The sequence below is a fragment of the Varanus komodoensis genome, unplaced genomic scaffold (genome assembly GCF_004798865.1).
Source record: "Varanus komodoensis strain SLA01 unplaced genomic scaffold, ASM479886v1 scaffold55, whole genome shotgun sequence".
In the NCBI taxonomy this organism is placed as follows: Eukaryota; Metazoa; Chordata; class Lepidosauria; order Squamata; family Varanidae; genus Varanus; species Varanus komodoensis.
Window position 1 is genome coordinate 3,048,190 of NW_025336157.1, and position 23,153 is coordinate 3,071,342.

General features: G+C 54.3%; 2 protein-coding genes across 7 annotated transcripts in view; one reads left to right on the forward strand and one right to left on the reverse strand.

The window, feature by feature from the left end:
- The window catches only part of RPS6KA4 (ribosomal protein S6 kinase A4), a 27,518-nt gene extending 14,825 nt beyond the window's left edge, over positions 1-12,693 (forward strand). For 5 of the 6 annotated variants that reach the window (XM_044448494.1, XM_044448495.1, XM_044448499.1 and 2 more), the window contains exons 6-17: positions 772-852; positions 4,331-4,434; positions 4,758-4,908; positions 5,966-6,127; positions 7,619-7,744; positions 8,119-8,252; positions 9,172-9,265; positions 9,419-9,589; positions 9,825-10,016; positions 10,703-10,862; positions 11,599-11,762; positions 12,160-12,693. In XM_044448494.1, coding sequence (XP_044304429.1) covers positions 772-852; positions 4,331-4,434; positions 4,758-4,908; positions 5,966-6,127; positions 7,619-7,744; positions 8,119-8,252; positions 9,172-9,265; positions 9,419-9,589; positions 9,825-10,016; positions 10,703-10,862; positions 11,599-11,762; positions 12,160-12,375 — 1,755 coding nt within the window. In that variant the 3' untranslated portion in view covers positions 12,376-12,693. The remainder of the gene's footprint in view (positions 1-771; positions 853-4,330; positions 4,435-4,757; positions 4,909-5,965; positions 6,128-7,618; positions 7,745-8,118; positions 8,253-9,171; positions 9,266-9,418; positions 9,590-9,824; positions 10,017-10,702; positions 10,863-11,598; positions 11,763-12,159) is intronic. The other variant, XM_044448497.1, reaches the window with a different exon arrangement.
- Positions 12,694-15,506: 2,813 nt separating this feature from the next.
- On the reverse strand, positions 15,507-21,928 carry LOC123032544 (calmodulin-1). Its single transcript, XM_044448501.1, has 6 exons — positions 21,694-21,928; positions 19,405-19,435; positions 18,538-18,681; positions 17,475-17,581; positions 16,713-16,848; positions 15,507-16,119 (listed from the first exon to the last, which is right to left on the reverse strand). Exons 1-6 carry the CDS (start codon positions 21,694-21,696, stop codon positions 16,091-16,093), a joined length of 450 nt encoding a protein of 149 aa, XP_044304436.1. The 5' UTR covers positions 21,697-21,928; the 3' UTR covers positions 15,507-16,090.
- Positions 21,929-23,153: the final 1,225 nt, after the last annotated feature.

Sequence of the window (23,153 nt, forward strand, 5' to 3'; positions counted from 1 at the left end):
ATTAGGGTTAGGGATATGCCCCAGGGTAGGGTTAGGGTTAGAGAAACGAGGTGTCCTGGCATGGTTTTGATGGTTGGAATGTGTTTAGAATGGCCAGAAACATTGAGATGCGCAGAAAAAGCTACTCAAGGGAGGCTTTTCAAAAATTGCCCTCTTTTCAGTCGAACTTTCACCCTTTAGTAGGGGTGGGTGTGTGCACCCTGGCGGGTTAGGGCAGCGTTGGCGAACCGATTTCACTCGTGGAAAAGCTGGCCTGCAGAGCCCTCTCTGTCGGCACGCAGCCAAGCCGCCCCAGCATTGATCCATCGGCCGAGCATCGCATAGCAGCGCACGGAGGGCCCTGCGCATCTTCGGAGAGGAGTAGCAGAGCCAGGCAGTGACGTCACGAACCTCGGCTGAGGAGCCGCGACTCGTTCGAGCTTTCACATGGCCAGTCAGTGCACTGCCAAATAGATATATATATTTCCTTGCACTGACTGTGAGGAGTTTTTTCTTAACTAAAACCTCAGTATTCAGGTTTCATTGCGGTGTTGGCAGTTTTCTATAAATAAGTTTGTTTGGGTCATTGTTTTTGCTCTCGGTCTCTACATGGGTCACTGTCCTAGGGCGATCCTGGATGGGAGTAGAGAGGGTCTGTTAAACATTTTCTGCTGCGTCCCGTTCTCCTGAGCCCTTTGAAAAGCTGGTCGGTGCAACAAGCGCAGCCTGTTCTGACGTGTGGGGTACATTCCTCTCACACTCTGCCTTTCTTTGCTCTGCCCTTCTCCACAGAAAGAACGGACCTTCTCCTTTTGCGGCACGATCGAGTATATGGCCCCAGAGATCGTGCGAAGCAAAAGCGGCCATGGCAAGGTGAGGGGGATGCCATAGGGCCGGGTGGGGGGGAACTGGGGCAGCTTGGCAGGGGAAGGCCTGGCATGGGGGGGCATGTGAAAAACAACTGGGCTGGGTGTCCCGGAGCTGCCGGATTTACATCTCGGGAATGCTGCTCCTGTAACCTGCTTCAATAGATAAGCTGCTGGGAAGGGGGCAGAGCTGGGAGCCCAAGTGCGGTCTGGCAGGTCGGCAGCGGGGCCGGTCCTCAGGAGATCTGGGTTCGAGTCCCCACTTTGCCGGGAAGGTCAGTGCCTGATTCTAGGCCAGGCACTGACTGTCAGCCTAACCTACCTCACAGGGTTGTTGTGAGGAGAAAATAGAGAGGAAGAGAAGCTTGCAAGCAGCCTTACAGAGGGGTAATTTTTTTTATTACAGTGTGAGGTTAAGAAGGGTCTGAGCTGGTCAGAATCACAGCTGGAACGGGACCTGCCATCTGGGCAGAGTCTGTTAAGAGTCTAACAAGTCCAGGGAAGGGCTGTTATCTGTAAGATTTAAAGAGGCGGATTGCAAAGGGCTTTGCTTTAGAAAATGTGTGTCCCTTCTCAAAAAAGGAGGCTTTAACATGCCGGGTATATAAAACAGCTATTAAGTCGCAAGGGTGCAGGTTCTCAGGTGAACCAGAGAAATTGTCAGACACCAGATGTCCTCAGATTCTGTGAGAGTGGAATGGGGAACCTCGTTTGTTTGCGACAAGGTGCTGGTAATTAGTGGGTTTTATGGGCGGGAGGGAAATTACCACTACACTGCAATTTGGGAATAATGAACCAACAGTCTCACCAGAGCCTGCACGGCATCTTTCCTCAACCCAACACCTTCCAGATATTTCAGTAAGGCCCAGTTGCAGGCGTGTTTGTGGTGCGTAGGTCTGTAGACTTTTATGGGATTGCTGGACTAGGGAAGGCAGTCCTCTTGTCCCTTAAAATTAAGAACTTGAAAACTCAAGGACAAGCTTAACACAATTGGTCATTTCTGTTTGCCGCATTGACTGGAATGATAAAGAACGGCCATCTCAAGTCAGTCCAGTTCCAGCGTCTCTGGGCCTTGCACTTCTCTAATCGGTCAGCATGGCCCTGGGGGTTGTTGGCTGGACACAACCGCGCATCCTCCCTTTGCGCCCTGGAGCAGTGTAGCCTAATACCCGAAGCTACCGCTCAGATGGCACTTCTACTATATGCAATCCTTCTGCAAGCTGTGTGCAGCCAGGTACTGCAAACCTGAGCAGCCACATTCTGAGCGTGTGAGCCAAGGGGTCCCGTTGGAGACCTGGGCCAGGCGCCTGGTGGGTGTCGACCGGAGGGAGAGGAAATCCGCCCCCGGAGGCGGCACACCAGATCCTGCTCTCCTTCTCCTTGCCGAGTAACTTGAAATCAGTTGACGTGACCTGCCCTTCTTGCAAAACGTCTGCCCTTTGGTGCAGAATCGCTCTCCTTCGGTTGCAGAAATCTGGGTTTCCCTGAGGTGGGCCGGGGGCATTTCCTTAGAATGGGGGGGGGGGACTTCTGTCCCCCCTCAGCAGTGACTGGGCTAGCACAAGCTGATGGCGGTTGCGGCCCAGCTTTGCCTAGAAGGCTGCAGGTTGCTTGCCTCACTCCCCCTGTCGCCCGAGCAAGATTCTAGCCCCTCTTGTGGTCCCAGGTTGGCAGCCCAGGGCTCTCCAGTCACCCGGAGTTGCTGCTCAGCTCAGCAGCCAAGTGGTTCCTCTCCCAGCCTGTGCTAGCTGCTGAAAAGTCCTCGGAACAGATTATGCTTCATTTCTGTGATCACCATTGCAGGGTGATCTGTGATAATTGTGGGGCCCCTTGCATTGGCTTCTCCCCAGCTGAGCCCGTCTCCTCTTGGGAAGGTCTGGCTCTCGAAAGAAGCTGGAACGCCAGAAAATTTCAGTTGCACTTGCTGGATTTTCTATGTCGCCCAGTTGGCTGCATGGCCGAGAGGGACTCCTGTCCCTCTGTAAGGACCTCAAAGGCTGGCACAAAGAGGAAGGCCAAGATCTCTTCTTGCTGATGCCAGAGCCTAGGATTTTATCTTCGATGTGTAACATAGTTATTCATTTGATTGCCAGTGCCTCAATGTTTTCAGTCTTTAACTTGGCATTATTTTGATACTGTTATCAAAATGACATTTGTTACTTCATGGCTTGGTTTTATGTTCATAAAGGGTGTTTGCTGGTCAAGAGTTAAGCAGATCTAATGCAAGGGATACAATAGTTGAGTATTGCTGAGATAAATTGGGAGAATGCCTGATTTCAGCTGCACTGTGCTTGAGACTACGTAGGCACCAGTGGCTGCAAAGGGGGTTTTCCTGCTTTTCCGCACCTGGGGAATTTTTCGTCACTCAGAAAATAACCTACAACTATATAAAGTTCAATATTTATTTATTGGGTGTCTAGCTTGCCCCATTAGCTCTTGGCTCCCTGAGCAGGTTACAACAGTACAACCACAGATGCAATATAAAAACAAGAATCAGAAATTACAATAAAACATTAGAACAGTAAAATTGTAAAATAATAAAAAAATCTGCCCACTGGCAGAACTAGTAACTTCATAAAAAGGCATACCCCATAGTTAAAGTGCTATTAAACACCGATTAACAATTCAAATGCCCTCAAAATAAAAAGATCTTCTGAAACGAATAGAGGGAGACGCCAGGCTCTGGAGAGCTTGTTCCAGGTTGGGGTGCCATTACCAAAAAGGCCCCTCTTTGTGTCTTGTTACCCGAGGAGGGTAGATGCCCTGGCCCCAAGCCAGTTTGGTGTGGTTCAATACCGGTTCAGTTCAGTTTTATTCTTAAGTTACAGCACCATTCAAAACAACAGCAGACAGTCCGAGACATAATTTTCAGACATGAAAGGAGGGTAAAGTACAAACATGCATATAAAATACAATGGTGGGCAGGTGGAGATAAACATTAGGAGACATAAAGGCCAGACTGCACTTACAACCTGGCAAAATTCTGTTATGAGGCTCTGAGGCCAAAAAAAAGAAAAAAGAATAGGGGATGCTTGGCCAATCTTTTGTTTCCTGCGTGGTGAGTTTTGCTGGAAAAAAATGCTGCCTGGCACTTGGAAGCCTTTGCTGGTCATTTTAATAAAACAGGAGTAAGTGATCTGCTTGGTGCATTCCATAAAAATGAGACCCCCCCCCCAACAAAGTTCCCCCCCAATCTTAATGCATTAAGATTTACAGCACTCTGTCTCCACAAGGAGAAAAGGGGAATAAACCTCAAAACGGCCACCAGCTTGAAAAAGTTACGTTATCCAAAGAACTTGCATGCTCATTATAATCTTAAAAGACAAGTCTGGATGAACCAGGGAGCAGTTTACAGGGACATTAAAATCTGGGGTTTTTCTTCCTTGATTTCCATGAGCAGCTCTTACTTCCAGTTGATGTTTGAAGAGGTCTTCTCCTTTGAACCACTTGTGAAGGCAATTTTTCTTTTCCGTTTTTTCTTGCAGTCGGTAGACTGGTGGAGTTTAGGCATCCTGACTTTCGAACTGTTGACTGGCGCCTCACCGTTCACACTGGAGGGAGAGAAGAACTCACAGGCTGAGGTGTCCAGGTGAGGTGGAACAGGGGAGGAGTGGGCGTAGGGTTCGGGGCGGATGAAAGAGGGCAGGGACCGCGGTGGGCGGGAGAAGAGGCCGAGACTCGTGGGAAATGCATGGTGGATCGGCGTGAACTTGTGGGCTCGGTGGGGAATAGAGTGGAGTTAGCCAGAGAGCAGAGTCCCCAGGAACTTGGGGGCTGATACATAACGGGGAAGAGCAAGACTGGCGGAGTGGGAGGTGGCGGGGTGGGCCTTGGCCAGAGCCGGGGGAGCTGGCAGGCACTGGGCAGTTGTCGAGCCAGGCTTCCCGCTGACGAGTCGCTTCTGCCATGCAGGCGGATCCTGAAGTGCAACCCGCCGTTCCCCTCGGTCATCGGCCCCGTTGCCCGCGACCTGCTCCAGAAGCTGCTGTGCAAGGACCCCAAGAAGCGGCTGGGCTCGGGGCCCACGGGGGCGCAGGAGATCAAAGCACACCCCTTCTTCAAGGTGAGGCCTGCCTTGTCCTTGCAGAACTGCTAGTGACCAGGAGCTCAGCTGGCTCTTCCCCACCGCCAGCCGGCATCACCCCGGTCCTCCACTCAGCGACCCCACCGCCTCCCATCGAGTGCTTCCCTGAGGGGTAGCAATTTCCCCAGAACAGCTTCTTGCAGGGCCAGCGTCAAGATGAGGAGAAAGCCATGAAGTTGAGTAGGATTAGGCACAACTCGTTTGAAAAGCAGCCGTCTGTCCCATTGGGCTGTGATGCGGCTTTAGTTGACAAGGTTTGCAGAGCAGGAGTGTAGACCCACGGGCCGGATCCTGGGCTCCCGGTACACCTCTCCGTGGTTCTCCAGATGGCTGCGCCCACAGTGACTTCGTGGTCTCCTGCCGCCGAGCCGTTTCTCCCCATTCCGAAAAGTTGAGATGGTTCTGCAAAGGCTTGGCCGCTGGCCGAAGAGCTTTGAGCTGAGAGACGCTGGCACTTGGCCTTGCTCACCATGGGGATGTGGTCCCCCGGAAGCATCTCTAAAGTGGACACTGCCCCTCGGGCTCCAAGTACCCCTCCCTCCCTGGGTTGCCCCCTTCTCCCTTTGAACGACAGATTGCCTTATTTATTTATTTTTATTTATTTAGGATTTTTCTAGGCCAACCAATCATTTTCGTCTCTGGACGGCTCACGGCAATCTATAAATGCAACAGTTAAATATTGCTTTGCGTCTGGAAGTACCCAATTAGGATGAACCCAGATAATTGGCAAGAAGGACCCCCCCCACGGCTCTCCCCTTCACCCACTGTGCTCTCAACTCTCCTCTGCCTGCTAGTTGAGCAATGGGTTTAGCAGCTGCTCCTGGGAAGAAGCTGCGGGCTGGAGGAAGCCCACAGCCCCATCTCAGAGAACTACAGTTCCCAGAGTTCCATGCTGCACGATCCCAACAGACAGGCCCCTTTAAGCTTGCAGACTTGCATGCTCTTAACCAAGCATCTCCCTTCCTTCCTTCCTTCCTTCCTTCCTTCCTTCCTTCCTTCCTTCCTTCCTTCCTTCCTTCCTTCCTTCCTTCCGCAGGGTCTGGACTGGACTGAACTCGCGGCCCGCAGGGTGAAGCCGCCCTTCAAGCCCTTCATCCGCAGCGAGCTGGACGTGCGGAACTTTGCAGAAGAGTTCACCAGCCTGGAGCCCATCTACTCGCCTGCGGGGACGCCGCCCAGCCTCGACCGCGTCTTCCAGGTGAGCGCCAGGGGCGAGGCCACATTCGGCAGTCCCTGTCGCTGAGAAGGTGTACAGGAGGTGGGGGAAAGAACGGAACTGGAAGAAGAGTGACGGCCGAGAATACTAGGAGTTGTAGTCCAGCATTTCTGGAGGGGGCCAGGTTGGGATCCCCCTAAATCTGCTTCAGAGGGTCCCCCAAGGATCCCCGTACACAGCCCAGCTTCTGCTTTTCAACTGCATGAGCTGAGGCACTGGACATGTTCACGGGGCCCGGCTGCAACGGGCAAGGGCCGGCCAACTGCAGCTCGGTGCAGATACACCCGAGACGCGGTTAGAGCACGGTTCTTCCTGCCCAGCAGGTGGGCCTGCACCCCTCTTGAAGGAGCCGGCCTAAGCCGACTGGCCTCAGAGGGACCGAGTGCCACCCTCGGCCAACTGCGTCCCTGCCTGGGCAGGGATCGCCTGGCTTCAGGAATCCACCCTCTGCTGACCTTCAGATTAGATTACTACAATGCACTCCCTTTGGGCCTGCCCTTGAAGACTGTTTGGGAACTGCACCTTGTGCAAAACGTGGCAGCCGGACTGGTAACGGGGACCAGGAGGTCTGAAATTCCAAGGCCAGTTCTGGGCCCATTGCACTGGCTGCCTGCCTGCTGCCAGGTGTGATTCGAGCCCTTGTTGGACTTGGAAGTGCAACACCAAGTTTACCAAAAGAAGGTCTCTTCCCACCACAGTTTCCGCTGACACTGTGACCAAGGTCTGAGGCCTCCCTCCAAGTGCCACTTCCACTAAGGGATGGGCCAGTTATAATCACAATTATTAGCTAATTGTTATATATGGAGATCGAATCCAATGATCGCTCCATCTGCTATAACTCATATGAAGGAGCAGCCCATAGTCTCTTCCTTGGTCAGATTCTAGAATGTATAATCTGTCATGTTGAAGTTTGCTGAAGTCACCCCAACATTAGAACTGCTTTCTTGTTCTGAGGTTGAAACACCGTTGATGTTTTGCTCAGATCATTTCAGGAAGTACCTTTGTATAGATTTCCTCCTCTGTGGAACATGGGGTTAGAATGAAAGGGCTTTGCTCAGTGTGTTTTTAAACATCTCTCCAGATTTCTGTCAGCTGTACACTGCCTAGCTGTGAGTTTCGGGGTTCTCTTCAGCGTTTCCTCATTTCCCTTCCCTAATCTGCAGTCACACAGGGCAGAAACGCAACTATCCTGCTTGAGGGCACTTCAAGACTACCAGGATTTGTCTGTGCATATTAAGCGTAGCTTAAATCTATATAGGAAGTAAATTCCCCAGGATATGAGAGATAATGGATCGCTGTGCTGGCTTTAAGGTGGGGGGACATTCACATGTGCAGTAGGACTCAGGACGCCCAGGAGGAGTTCTGCCCCTTGGTTTTGCTCTGCTCGTTGCTTAGCTCCCCAGCTGCACGAAACGGTTTCCGTTCCCCTTCTCCGGCCCTGCTGATCCTGGCTCGCTTTCTTCTTTTGAAAAGGGCTATTCCTTCATTGCACCTTCCATCCTCTTCAACCGTAATGCTGTGACCGCTGACGTGCTCGGAGCTGCGCTGGACGGAGAGCGGCCCGGAAGCGCCGCCGTGGCCCGCAGCGCCATGATGAAGGTTGGGCAGCCCTTCTCGGGTGGGGGCAGCCAGGCCGGCCTCCCGTGTCGCTGCCGCATGCCACCCAACTAGCTCTTGTCCGCTCAAGGCCGTGCCTTCCTTGAGGGAATGAATCCCTCGCATCACTGGTCTTCCTCTTCTCCTGCCTTCAACGTGCCGCCTCCTCATCAGTTACGTGGCTTTACTGCCAGCCCCAGCCAGCATGGCCAGTGGCTGTGGGGGGTGTGGGTTTTAGTCCAAACATCAGGGGGCTCCAGCTTGCCTCCCCTGCAATAGAGGCTCTCCCAGAGCGTGTGGGCCTGACTTGGGGGGTGGGCCTTCTCTTTCGGGGTGTCTCCACGGGTGCCTCTCTAACTCCCTGCTCCTCTGCCCAGGATTCTTCGTTCTTCCAACAGTATGAGATGGACTTGACGGAATCGCCACTGGGCGAAGGCAGCTTCTCCTTGTGCCGCCGCTGCCGGCAGCGTCAGAATGGGGCCGAGTTCGCCGTGAAGATCATCAGCAAAAGGTGCTTGGTCCCCCTCCTCTCCTTCCACGCCCCAAGAGGAGTCTTCTCCCGCGGCCAGCACCTCCGGGGCCGCGGGGCCCGAGCTGAATTGCCTGGTTGTGCCAGAGTGATCCCTTGTGGTTTGCAGGTTTGTTTTCCTCGCACTTCTGGCATCAAGCAGACTCACAGCACCAGGAGAGCGGAAAACAAAGACCTGCCCCGGGGAGTCCGGACTGAGCAGGCTCAGGCTTATGCAAAAGCCTCCAGCCGGGCAGGAGGCCAGTCGGAAAGGCAAACAGGAAGAGACGCCTGGGGGAAGGCAGGAGCCAGTTCAGGGGCCGTGAGTCTGGGGTCCTGCAGATGGTAGGCTCCACTTCCCATCATCCCCAACTGTTGGCGATGCTGGAGTCCCGTATCTGGAGGGCTGCTGCCCCCCCCCTTGTGTCCCAGTTCACCTGAGTGCATCCCAAAAATGCTTTTTCGGGAATGCAGGTGCCCTTGACAGCAGAAATGGCAAGTGGGCTGTTAGGCGCTCGGGCGTCCCTCCAGCATCGGCTCCCGTGAGTCCCGCTGCTCTGTCCTTGGGCTGCTTAAAGAGGGTTTTAGCCAGGGATGTTTTTCCATGCTGAGCATGACAGTGCGAGGTGTCTGCGGAAAGCAGGTGGAAAGCAGTCTTCCCCACTGCCCCCCCGCCCCCCGCTTTCTGGCTTTGCTTCTCGCCAAGGTCATCCAACAAGACGGAGACTCGCAGCAGGGGTCGTGAGGGGACCACAGCGGGAAGCGAGATGCAGCCAGGTCCCTGGCGGGTTCCGCTCGCCGGGCTTTACCCTCCTTAGCCAAGAATAGCAAAGATCCGGCTCTCCCTTGCATGCCTGTGCCTTGGCCACCTCTTCGAACTAGCCAGTCGCTCCCACCTGACGCTCCCCACCTTCTCTTGCAGGATGGAAGTGAACACACAGCGCGAAGTGGCCGCCTTGCAAATCTGTGAAGCCCACCCGAATATCGTCAAGCTACACGAAGTCCATCAAGACCAGGTGAGGCAGGTGGAAACGTCCCAGCGGTATAGTTGGGCTCCCGTGGGCTGTGCCTGCACCATGGGAAGGGGGTCCCAAAGGGTTTAGAAGAGCGCGAATGGGAGTTTGCCTGCCCCATCCTCCTGAGCTGGTCGCCCTGCGCCTCTCCCACAGTATCACACGTACCTGGTGATGGAGTTGCTCCAGGGCGGGGAGCTGCTGGACCGCATCAAGAAGAAGCAGCACTTCAGCGAGTCGGAAGCCAGCCAGATCATGCGCAGCCTGGTTTCTGCCGTCAGCTTCATGCACGACGCCGGGGTGGTGCACCGCGACCTCAAGCCCGAGGTATGGGGGCCGAGCGGGGCTGGGAGGCTGAGGGGAGGCGCCTGGCACCGGCTGGGTTGTGCGGAAGAGAGGCTGCTGGGCGAATGCTCCCACCCCCCACGGAGCACCGTTTCGGTGTGGAGAGCCTGGATTGCGCCCCCTGTGGATCCGGCCTTCAAGCGAGGCCAGGATGGTCTTGGGTGGCCCGGCGAGGCGGCCAGCTTTGCAGTGGCTCTCGATGTGCTCCGGCCCTTAGAACATCCTGTACGCGGACGAGTCGGAGGGAGCGCCTGTGAAAGTGATCGACTTCGGCTTTGCCCGCCTGCGCCCCCAGAACTCGCAGCCCATGCAGACGCCCTGCTTCACCCTGCAGTACGCCGCCCCCGAACTCTTGCAGGACGGGGGATACGACGAGTCTTGCGACCTCTGGAGCCTGGGGGTGATTTTGGTAGGTGGGAGTGGGGGGAGGGGCGGGGAGACCAGGCTGATGGGGAGCTGGAGTACCCTGGGGAGGCCCTTGAGCTGTGCCCCTTTATGGAAGACGTGCCCCTTTCTTACCTATGCAAGGATTTATATGCAGCCACAGCAGGGTTCAAAGTAGTGTGTAGAATGTAGTATTAGTTTTCAGTAGTTTGCACTTTCTGTCTCCCCATGATTGGCTCAGCCAACCTTCTCTCCTCTTCCACACCCCCCAAATCTGCATCACACCTCACTGAAATTGCCGGCACTTCCTTCACACTAGCCCATACCTTTTCCTGAGTTTCCCCCGTGAAACATGAGGGCTAGTAGCTTGCTTTCTAACTTGCTTTCTAGATTCCATTTATTGCATTGACTTGAAGAGTGTACACTGCAGATGGACATCGCTTTTTTAAAAAGGGGAAGAACAAAAAGTGTCCCCTGATCTTAGGAGGCCCCGAGCACCGTCAGCCTGGAGAGGTGGCTGCCGGGGGTGTCTTTGCTTCGCTCTGAGCTTGCACAGGAACGCAAGAGCTGCACCACAGCTCTGCGAGGAGGGGCAGATGGCGAGCAAGCACCCCACCCCATAGTGCCAGGCGTGCGAAGGCTCGGGGAGGCGTGTCGCCCGGTGCCCCTGTGTCACTCCCTTCTTCTGTCCCCCTCTCCCCCGCAACGCAGTACACCATGCTATCCGGGCAGGTCCCCTTCCACAGCAGCCAGGAGGGGAGCGCGGCAAGCCACGCAGCCGAGATCATGCACAAGATCAAGGAGGGGCGTTTCTCCCTGGAGGGCGAGGCCTGGAAGAACGTGTCGGAAGAGGCCAAGGAGCTGGTCCGAGGTGACGGGGGGGCGCCTGGGGCGGTGTGGGGGACGGGGGTGGAGGGGGGGTCTCTGAGCACAGGCGGGGGAGGAGGTCAGTCTGCTGGCTAAGTCTGCTGCTGGTGGGGTGGGGAAGAAGGCGGCCATTTTGATTTGCTAAAAAAATCCCCAAGTCAAATGGTAACCCCGAGGTGGATTCTGGGGTTCAGAAAGGTCTAGAAATGTCTTGTGGCATGTTTAACCCTCTACTATAGCCCATCTTTAAAAAGAAAGACAGAAAAGAAACTCTACTTTTAAGAGATTTTTAAAACTAAGACAATGCCCAACAGCAGCAGATTTCTACCCAACTTGCTTGAGGAAAGCAGCTCTTTCTGGCTTTCTTCTATTCCAGCCGATCAACACAAAGTAAGTAGAATGACAGACAAACCCTTGAGTTTTAACTTTATTAAATTTGATTTGTACCACCTTGGCTTGCAGCCCAAGCCTATACACCTTTGCTCCGAAGCAAGTTTTACTGGGCTTAATGGAACATTTGTGCAGTGGCCTACAGGCAGCCTTGGCAATTCAGATTAATGTTTATTTGTCTGGACCACTGGGGTTCGGATTCCTGCTGTCTGGCTTTGGCCTACCAAGTTGTGAGCTAAAATAGGCCGCCTCCGAAGCCTCTCACCTTGCTAGAAAGGTAGCCGCTCGCCGGCCCCCCTTTTGACCTCTGCCGCCTTCCATCCCCTCCCAAACCCACCCCCTGCCCCCAGGCCTCCTCACGGTGGACCCCGCCAAGCGGCTGAAGATGCCCAGTTTGCGCTACAGCGAGTGGCTGCAGGACGGGAGCGCCCTCTCCTCCACGCCGCTCATGACTCCAGACATGCTGGAAAGCTCAGGGCCCGCCGTGCGAACTGGCGTCAATGCTGCCTTTATGGTAAGAGTCGCACCGCCCGGGCTGGGCGTTGCAACCGGGGCTTAGCGTCAGGGCTGCCCCCGGGGGCCGGGGAGCCGCCTCGGTGTGGCTGGGCTGCCTGAGCACCGGGTGTGAGGAAGCTGGCTGGGGAAGGGCACACCCTGCCGGTGCCTGCCATCTTGCCTTCCCCACAAAGCCTTGGGCACACGGGCCAGGAGAGAAGGAAGTTTGTGGCCACTCGCGGGAGGGAGTTCTTGTTTGGCAGATCTGGCCGAGGCTGGAAAGCCCGTCTAGGTAGAATTTCGGGGAGCAGGTGGAGGCGGCAAGCCAGGTCAGCTGTGGAGAGATGCAGTGGTAGCCTGCGAAGATCTTGAGACGAAACAGCAAAAGGGCCATCTCTCTCTCTCTCTCTCATCAGGCCTTTAACAAGGGCAAACGGGAAGGGTTTTTCCTGAAGAGTGTGGAGAACGCACCCCTCGCCAAGCGGCGCAAGCTCAAGATGTCAAGTACCGGGGCCGAAGCGCGCCGCAGCAGCTCCTCCTCCTCTTCCTCCTCCTCGGGCTCCTCCTCAGCGGTCTCTTCCCGCCCCCACAAAGCCAAAGTCCCTGCAATTCGCCGTGACCCCCCTTCATAGCAGCCTGGGAAGAGGGCACGTGTGAAGGGGCGAAGGGCGTGGATATTTATTGTCTATGTTGCTGTTGGAGGAAGACGCCTCCTCCACCCCCCCCTTTTCCCCCTCCCATGCTGTGGTATTTTCATCCATGACGGGGGCTGTTTTCTTGTTAAACGTGGCCAAGTTCTGTTTGGAGAAAACACCGTGGCTCTGGGCAGAGGGTTGGTTCCAACTCCTGCAGAGCGCGGCTGTTTGCTGTGGGGAGGACGGGGCCAGCCACAAGGGCACAACCCCCGCTTTAAAAACGGCGGTTGGGGGTCTGCCAGCCTGTGGTAAGGGTGGGGTGGGGGGGACAGGGAGTTGTTCTGTGCTGCCTCTTCGGGCCCCCTTCCCCCAGCCCTGCTCTGGAGGCAGGGGACACGTCCCAAGAGGCAAACCATGCTAGGCCAGGAAGGAGGTTTGTCTCTTGGAGTCGGGGGGGGGGGGGGCACAGCTTTTTTACCAGCCCCGCTCCTGCTGCTGATGCAGAAAATCCGCAGGCGACGTTCCCTGGCCCAGAGCTGGGTTTGGGGAGCCTTGCTCTGCTTTATTTATGTATCTCAGGCCTGCGGTTGGAGGCACAGGAACTGGGCAGGCTGCAGCGCTGGCAAGACCCTGCGTCCCGAGACTGGGCAGGCGCTGCCGGAGTGGGGGGGCATCGCTCACCCCCTTACCTAAAGCAGGGCACACTGATCTGCCCCCCACATACCAAGCCCAAAAGGAGCCTTGGCAGGAAAAGACGCGGCTCTGTGGACCCCCCCCCCCCCCCCGCATCCATGCTGGTGGAGCTGGAAGGGAAGTTGGAAGTTCCGTATTTCCAGATAGTCGTCAGTTTTTGCCTTACGAGCCCAGTAGGAGCTACTCCACTGGGAGAAACTGTATAAGCTCAGGCACTTCGTGAAAAAAAGGGATGAAGGGGTGGGAATGTTGAAGGGGAGGGAGAGCGTATATTTTTAAGACAGAGAGAGAAATTTCTGTATGTTTTTTTAATTAAAAAAATGGAAGGCGAGCATGGGGAAGACGCTTACGCGATGGCACACTGGGGAGAATCACCCCTTACTACCCCAACCTTGGAATCCTGTAATTCTCCCAGTTCAAGACAGCATGAGATAAGATGTAGACAGACCAGATGAGGTGGGTACTTTGTCACATCAGCCGGTATGTATCTGCTTAGTGACCCCTGGACAGGCTTTTGAACTGCACCTGCAACCTGATTTTGCCTAAAGCCAGTATTTTCCACACAAACAAAATGGAAACTTCAAATTTGATTGCATTGATTTGGCCAAAATCTTTAAAACAAAAGTAATACTGGTATTAGTCATCGACATTTGAAGTTTGCATTGAAATTCCATTTTGAACATTTTCCTTAGTAGTTTTAGCTGGAAAGGCCCAGACTGTACCTGGCTGCACAACCAAAGGTAATTCGTTAAGTTTATAGAGCAGCTGAGCACTTCTAAGTATTTAGCATTTTACTTGTCCACCCAGTAAGTTAAGATGGAACAAAAGATATTCTGCTCTGGAGAAGATGCAGTGTGTAGGTGTTGATGCTCATTCGCTTCCCCACTAACTTTCTGAGGGGCAATTCTAATATATTGGCAAGAGAGAATGGGAAAGACATTGTACAGACAAGCTTGTACGGAGCTACATTACCTGGAATAAAGATATTCCCGCATGAAAAGCATTTTAAGGTTCTAGAAAAGAGCCTAGGAGAATGGAGGAAAAGGGAGCGATATGTTGAGTCACTTTAAAGGGAAGTGCAATTTAGTGTTAAACTACCTGGAAACTTTAAAAACAAGAGGAAAAGGTTTGTCCCTCTATCAAGAATTAGGGAGATCTCTTCCAGAGACTGCTTGTATCCACCGAACACAGCTTAAAATAGCAATGTATTGCTCCTTAATCAGTTTGAATGGTTAAAAATTGGCATCTCTCATCCCAAATAGCTGCAGAAAGCTATTCTCTCCCATCAGTTTAGCTAACTTTTGATATAGCCAAATTTTCACTTTAAAGAGAAGTATTTAACCAAATATTTTTACCTTTCACAATCCTTCAGGGAGGAAGGAGAGAAACCAATACTTTCCCCACACAAGCTTTTTGCCTTTTTCTTCCTGATCGCGACAAGGTGCAATCTTCCCTCCAAGCTTCCTTGGCTGCTCCTAGACGCAGCCTGCTCGTTTAAGGCTGCAAGGGGCCAGGGAGAGAAGAATTTGTTCATTTTTGTCGCAGTGTGAGCCCAAGAGCATGCAGTGGCGCTGAAGCAGCTCTTTTTCTCCTTAGGGGGCTCACTACCCATTTAAATCAGCCAGATTGTTCTGCACAGATTGCCCAGGGCCTCCATGGGGAGAGAGGATTCCTCGCTGGAGAGCCCAGCACCCGCACCAAAACGCCATGCCCCCTTTTAGGGGTGGCTTGGCAGGGGACTCCCCACTTCAAGATATGTTACATTTGAAGCAGAGACAGACTGTCTCTAAAGACTTGCCAGCTGCTCCCCCCTTCACAATTTTTGCACTTGGCAGCTGTTTTTTGGGGGAGGGAGGGGGCTCCCCCCGGGGCAACTGAACATGTCTGTGTGTGCACGTGTGTATGTCTTCACTGCCATATCCCTCCGCTCTGTGGAGGATTGGGTGGAGTGTATTCTTACCTTCTCTTAAGCAGCACAAAAGGCCAAGAACCAGCCATCAGGGGCATCTCGTCCATGCAACCAAACCATGTGTATTTTTTATTTGAAAATAAAAGTCGCCTCTGAAGCTAATGTGTTGCTCCTTCTTTTGGCACCTGGGGACCCACCCCCCCCCTTAGATGGGAGGCTTTTACAAACAAGCCAAGCTCAATCCTCCCGCCACCCACAGCCTCCGCTGCAGCCAGAAGTGCCATCTTGGCTCTCTGCCTATTGCTAAGCCCTGCCACCCACCTGAGACACCAGAAACAGCCCCTGAAAAGAATACTGCTCTCTGGGTGGAGGGTGGGGCTCTGGTGGGCCAGGAGCCCCTTCAGCTAGAAAGGAAAAGTCACCAAACGGGTGGGAGGGATCAGCATCAGGCAGTGCATTCCCATACCAAAGCTCTCCGACCCACCGCAAGGGGGAAAGGGCTATAGAAGCACACTGGCCCCACCCGTTTGAAACACAGACTTTATTCAAAAGAAGGGGGGGAAAAGAAACCATACACCAACTGGAATGGAACAGAAGCATTCCCTGAAGCCATTGGGGGGAGAGGAGACCGAGAGGGAGAGTGCGTGGCAATTAATAGGTTAACAGTTACAATATACCCAAGATATGCAGATATTCCCAAGGAGACAACTGCGGGTGGCAGAGGGGGGCAGTCAGCTGCACTCAACAGTCCATGGAGGCAAAGGCTGGCGCTGGCCGGGGCCGAACGGGGCCGGGCGGGGAGGGAGGCGAGGGGGAAGAGGCCTGCCCCACTCCGCCCCGCGCCAGGAGCCTGGCCCTGCCTCACCCTCTGCACCGGGGCTGTGGGCTGGCCTCCTGCCGCCCCAGGTGCACCCAGCACAGGCCTACCAGGCAACCCGGGAGAGGAGGGGAGGGGGGGAGACGGCGGGGAATGGCCACACACTGCTAAAGCGTCAATGGAGCATGAGGGCCACACAGACGGGGGGGGGGGGGGCTGGATTGGGAACTCTGTGGTAAGCAGACCGTCCTTCCGTACTGTACAGGGAAGGGGAGGGGAGCCAGCGGCTGGTCTTATTTGGCAGTCATCATCTGTACAAACTCTGCAGAAGAGAGGAGACAGGAAAGGGGAGGCGATCAGGAGGGTCCGTGGCAGGCGCCAGGCCAAGCCCCTCACCAAGCAGTGGGTTCGCCTTTCTCTGCGAGCAATTGCCCCGAGACCGAGAGACAGTGTGCACCCGTGCAAGAGAGGTGTTAGCGTGACAGGCCGCCCTTCGACATGGGGGAGTTGCAAGAACTGCCACGAAGGAAAAGAAATGTCTAGACCTTGTCCTCCTAGGGCAATCGGTGAGGTCACATGGATGCGGCTTTCCTGAACCAGGAAAATTTAGTGGTAATTTATTATGTTTTAGTTTAGTTTAGTGGTAATGTATTATGTTTAGTGGTAATGTATTATGTTTAGTGGTAATTTATTATGTTCTATTGTATTTCAATGTATCTTATTGTGTTGTAAGCTGCCCCGAGGCTTCGGCAAGGGGCGGCATAGAAATGTAATAATAACAACTACAACTACAACAACAACAACAACCAGAGCAACTGAATTGAAGGGGCTTGCCCATGAGAATGGGGGGGGGTCTCCAGGGCGCGACCACGGTCCCCCCACCCTCGCCCCACCAAGCCGCCGCCGCTGCCTTACCTTCATAATTGACCTGCCCGTCTCCGTCGATGTCCGCTTCTCTGATCATTTCGTCAACTTCCTCGTCCGTCAGCTTCTCACCCAGGTTGGTCATGACGTGGCGCAGCTCGGCGGCACTGATGTACCCGTTGCCATCCTGCATGTGGAAGGAAGGAAGAAGGGGTGGTCAGAGGAGGGCTCCATTCCTCAAGGGCTGGGAAGAACGGCCCTGTGGGGGAAGGCCACCCCTGTGGCGGCAGATTCTAACAGCAGGCACGACCAGTCCAGCAGTCGGAACTGCAACATGCAGATTGTGAACAGAAGACATGGCAGAAAAGGGGTGGCGGAGCAGGTGGCGCCTATGACGACATCACACCGCTGTAGCCCCATGCAAGTCGCGCTCGCGCCTTGCCATGGCGCCCACCAATCCTCACTGGCCAAATACCAGGAAGAGCAAGCCCCAGGCTGTCCAGGGAAACTCGCTGGCCAGGGCCAGCCCACACATGCAGGACTCCCAGGTAAGGCTTCCCAGGAAGCCTCCCAAACAGGGTTCCTAAGGGCAGATTGAGCGGCGTTCCGTCAGCGCTGGCTGAAGAGCACAAGGTTTTGATACAGTCTTTGCCTAACCATGCTGATATCTGTTCCAAGTGAAAATGAAGAGGAGCTGCCTTTCATGAGGCAGGCGGGCATAGCTGGACTATTTGTCTTTTCTTACTTGCCCAACGGCTCCGCTCAACATTCCGATTCTCAGGCGCACCGGAATCTATTCTGAGGTGGCCCTACCTTGTCGAAGACTCGGAAGGCCTCACGGATCTCTTCCTCGCTGTCTGTGTCCTTCATCTTCCGGGCCATCATGGTGAGGAATTCTGGGAAATCGATGGTGCCATTTCCTGAGGAGAGATCAGCTGGTTAGTGCTGTGTTGAAATCACACTGCCAAGGTCGCTGGATCGGCAACGAGGAAGTCCGCATGACTACTCTGCAAAGGCTACAAAAGGGCAGCCCAAGAACCTGCGTGCCCTGGAGCAGGGCCCCCCTGCCTTTGGCGGTCAGTGGACGGTGACGTCTGCCTGGACATCTGACGAGACGTGGCAACGAAGCCAGGCTGCGCTTCTGCCGAGTTGTCCAACGTGGCAACTCTAGTGCCTTAAACTTCCAGCCTTGCGTTGCTGCTCAAAGTTTTACAGTGTCCCACTGCCAGCTTCACTGCTTGTGTCACCTAAGTTTTGCCTTTTTCCCTGTTTGCCCTCCCATCCCCTGAGATTGGCAACAGAAGCCCTCTACCGGGAACCCTCTGTGAAAGGTATTAGGAGGCAGAGTACTATGGAATGTGCTCCCCAGAGAGGTCTGCCTGGCGCCGTCATTATATGTTTTTCGGTGCCAGGTTAAGATCTTTTCATTTATTCAATATTTTAATAAGTTTTCATATTGAATTGTATTACTGTATTTTATTAATTGCAGCCGGAGTGGGTCGTCAATTTATTTATGCTGTTAGCCGTCCAGAGACGTTCGTAATTGGATGGCATACAAATTGTATAAATAAATAAAGTTAGAATGATGGATGGTTGTGGAGCAAATTCAATTGGCTGACTTGTTTTTACCTTAGCCCTGACCTGCGACAGCAAGCCCACTAAGGACAGAGCCCTTCACATCTGCTAGTAGATGGGAACGGTTAACTATACCAGAGATCTTTCTGGGGGGTGAGCTATGATATCCACAATACACGTGATTTCCCCAGCCAAAGTGACCAAAGAAATGACAGGATCCCATAGGAGGCCTGAAAAATCCGGAATTTGCAGGGCCCGCTGCCCCTCGGCGCTTCTGTCCTCCGTCCTCAGCACTGCTCACCGTCGGCGTCCACCTCGTTGATCATGTCCTGCAGCTCCGCCTCCGTGGGGTTCTGCCCCAGGGAGCGCATCACTGTGCCCAGCTCCTTGGTGGTGATGGTGCCATCGCCGTCCTTGTCAAAGAGGGAGAAGGCCTCTTTGAACTCTGAGTGGAAGCAACCAGGAAGAGAACAGCGCAAGCTCAGAGCCAGGGACACCCCACTCCACCTTGGCCCACAAGCCTCATTCCCCCCACTCAAGAGAGAAAGCCAGGGCTGAGGGGGCACCTTCACGGCAGGGCCCAAGCATCTGCACCAGCCAGCTCCTGGGCTGGTGGGAAAGAACGCCCAGGTTGTGCTGGGGGCAAGAACAGAGGCATTTTGCCCTGCAGACAGGCCCTCTCCAAGCCAACCTGCTGAGGCCCATGGGACAGCCCTAACCCTCAACGGTCCCTTTGCCCAGGCACCCAGTCCTGCTTCATAGCGTTTCTGTAACTCGGCTAGTTTGCCCTCCTGCTCCTCCACTCCAAAGGGACTCTGGCAAGCGGAATTCAAGGGGAGGCTGCTAAGGTGCCATGGTCTCTCAGCAGAAGCCAGGTGCCGCTTGGCTGGCTTTAAGCCTGCTTCAATCTGCAGAACGCGTGTGAGCAAGAACTATGTCAAACCCATGTTCAGACTGACAGTGACCCTTCAGTGTTTCACAAGAGAAGGGAGCAAAGGACGCGAGACTGTGTGTGAGCGCCCTCTCTCAGTGAATGGACTTCACGGCCAAGGAAGAGCAAGTCCCACCGAGCCACTGGCTCGCTAGGTGCTCATTTCCCCTTGCCCACTCTTTAGGCCTTGACCGATGCTGCCACTGTTCCCATGCCCAAGAGTCAAAGAATTCTTACCTGCAATTTGCTCCTCCGTCAGCTGGTCAGCCTACAGGAAGAAGGGGGGAAACAAACATGAGCTGCTTCTGCACCCCCTTCTTTCCAGTCCATAGCCACCCTCCAGAATTTGCTTCCACGTGTGATACACCTTATCTCCCTCAGACAAATGCACACCTGTTCTTCCAAGCTGTCACCGCCACTTTCTCCCCAGGCCTCGAATTTCTGGATAACCAAATTACAGGAAATAACTGGGACTGAGACAAACCAGCACCACAGGCCTGCCTGGGGGCTCTGCCTCCAGGAGTGCGAAATCAGGCCTTCTCCCTTCAACTTCGCTCCTGCTTTTTCAGGGCTGCTTGCACCCTCTCCAGGTGTCCCAGCCTACACTTCCCACCACCTGATCACAGTAGCACTGACATCATCCACTCCAAGTTCCCGTGCCAATAACCCACTTGAGTTTGCTGGCAGTCTTCTATTTATATTGACATCCAGAATGCTTTAATGCACTAAATATGAAGAAGAAAGGTCTCTGCCCCACAAGAGACAATCTACACTTTGAAGTGGAAGGCGATGATGTGGAGAATGGAGGCAAGGAAGAGAAAACGCCTTCCACACTTATCCGATGCCCCCTCCATTACAGGGCAACCACTGTTACCTCCTATTCACATTGTATCAACCCCTTCATTGTCCCCTTTTAAAATGATACGAGGGGTGTCTAATCCTACACAGAGAAGCTCCTCTTTCCAGCTTCCTAAGGGTGCCTTCCAACCACTTCCTCCTGTAATGGAATCTGGTGGAGGAGGAGAGCCTCTTGACTAACCCCCTAAGCCTGTTATCTCCCATCCCCACCTCGCCATAAAAGAGGCCAATACCTTCAGACCACAAACAAAGCCCCACTGTTACTCCCCCATTATTTCCATCATCTCCGAGATGACCCCACATCCAAACACCACACCGATTAGTCATGGCCAACGCCACATCTTAAAAGCAGACAATGACAGTGCACCCCATGCTCTCTTAACCTCCAACTATCCAAACCGATCCTTACTGCAGTTGAGCAAAAAGCCATCTTCCCCACTCGCGGGGGCCCAGACATGTGTCCATACAAATACAAGGCTCCTGGTAACCTTTGACTTGGCTGCATCTCCTTTTCGAGGACGCCAGGCACTCGCTCCCCAACTTTCTCAACCACCGACTCAGGAATTCTGACGGGAACCCCTTCTTCCTATTTCAACACTCCCCCAGCCCCTCCCCATTCTTTTAGGTGGCATTTCCTTCCCAGTACATCCCCTTTTATTAACTATGCCTTCTTAACGCCTCTCTCACAGGGAAGCCTCTCATCATCTCCTCTCCTTCCCGGTAGAGCCCCTGTCCCCACTGTCACCTCTGTGTCATCGCAGCAAATTCCCACCTGGACTGCCACCGGGAGGGGTGCGTTCCAGCTGCAGCCATTCCAGTGAAGGCAGCCCAGACGGACCGAGACGCCCCCCTCCCACTCCCCTTTCTCCTGTCAGCCCCACACCCCCTCTCCACTTGTGTGTCTGTGCAGGTGGGAGGGTGGCAACTTGAGGTCCCCACCCCATAAAACCCATGACCCCCTCCCCACCTTCGAGTCTCTGTGTACCTGTGAATGTCATGTACAGGATGCCCTTCTCTGAGACCCCCCCATCTTTTATTAACCCTTCCATGTCCAGTGCCACACAAATCACGGGGTGCACTTTGTCGGGGGAAGTGGGGGGTGGGAGAGGAAAGCCTTCCAGCCCGATCCCCTTCCTACGATTCCATCAAATGATGCACCCCCAATTTGGGAGGGCAGCCTAGCTCCCTCCCTATTCACCATCCTTTATTCTGAGGGTGAGCCTCAGTCTCCCCGCCCACCCCTTCCCCATACTATCCCTGGGTTCCCCATTTTTTAGCTCCCCTGCTTCCAGCTCTACACTTTCACACTGTTTGCTGGGGTGGGTACTTCCAGCTCTCCCATCATCCAAGTCCCCACCACCACAGTACAGGAATTATTACGTCTGATTCTTCCCCCCGCATTTGAGACTTTCTCCCTCCCTCCCCCACCCCATATAACCCATTTGGGGCCACATCTTAGGGGGAGGGACCTAATACCCCCTCCCAAGTTAAAACTCCGCTTCCCCATCTCCCGATTACACTTAATTTAGGAGAGGAGACGCTAGCAGCCCCCCAACCACTAGCCCCCCTCTGGAAGGGGCGGGGCCGGGCCAGCCCTCGCCCTCAGAGTGTTGCCCCAGCCCCACCGCTTCCCCTCCCCCGCCCCCTCCCCCGCGGGCGCGCGCTCACCATGGTAACGGGGGTGGGGGAAGTGGCGCTACGACCTCACAGCTCCTGGCAGCCGCCCGTTTCCCTCAGCCCGGGCCGGAGTCGCCGCCACAGCCGCCGCCGCCGCCGCCCCTCGCTCTTCGCCGCGCCTCTCAACGGCAGGCGGCGACGGTTGCTGCGCGGGCCGCTCACCGCCGACGGACTGCCGGCCTGGGCGTGCGCGTATCCCTCCGCCCCCGCAAACGAGTCCCGGCAGCAACCCGCCGCATCGAACTCTCCCCTTCCGGAGCTAACGCGAGGGCCTCGCGCGCGTTGCGCCCCGCCCTTTAAAAACTCGGCCCCGCCCCCTCCGCCGTCACGTGGCCCGCCGCCCGCCGCCCCATTGGCCTAGCCTCACCTGCATTGCGTCGGGGTAGGCTGCTTAAAGGGGAAGTGGGCGGGTGAGCCGACTGGAAAGAAAGGAGGAGAAAAAAAAAGGGCAGTCAGTACTTGGGAGCGTAGGACGCAGGTGCGGGGCATCGAGGAGGAGGAGGAGGCCCCGCCGGCCTTAAAGGGGACGTGCGGGCGAGCTCGAGGCGCGGGAGGGGCCGCTGGTTCGCAGATCGGCAGGGAAAGCTTGGGCGGCATCTCCGTTGTATTTCTGTCCCGTCCTTTTCCCTTCTAGGATCCCCGGACTTTCATAAGCACTCCTCCCCCGTTTATCCTCACAACAACCCTGCGAGGTAGGCCAGCCGGAGCCAGTGATTGGCCCAGAAATCGCCCAGGAAGCCTAGCAGCCTGAGTGGGTACCGAGACCCAGGACTCCAAAGCCCGGTTCCACAGTAACCATCAGGCTGCATTGGCTCTCCAGGAGAAATTGCTTGTTCTTTGAAAATGTAACAGAGGGTCCTGTTTTTCCACAACAGGAAAAACCAAAGAATTCACTTTCAACAGCCTATGTGATAATTACAGGCGTAATTAAAACCATATACACATGCTTATATGTTAGGAGGATGCTATGTATAAGTTGGACTACAACTCCCATCACTTCCATCTAGTATGGAAGGCTGCAAGGCACTGGAATTAGTGGGATCGCCCACTTTATTAAGCATATTTTACAGAGGAAGACATTGCAGAAATGCCATCCTCAGGATCTGAAGTCTGCCTCACCAAATTCAGTGCACAAATTGCACATGCATTTCCAGACCTCATTAACCACAGTGTGTCTTATATGAACATGCATAGTAACTATGGTGTTAGGTTATTCGAGGATTTGATTTGTTGAACCACACAAAATCCTACAAAATATACAAGCTTCTAGGTTCTCAAACTCTTCATCAGTGACCCTGGAATTTCTACAGAATTTTGTTTGTTCAAAGTAAAAATGGTAGCCTTTGGATTTTTCCTCCTCATACTAGGTCATCTATAGTTGTGTTTTTAATTGTAGCTAGCACTTTTCGAAGTCAGTTGCTTGCACATGGTGCTTTCCTACACAGAATCCA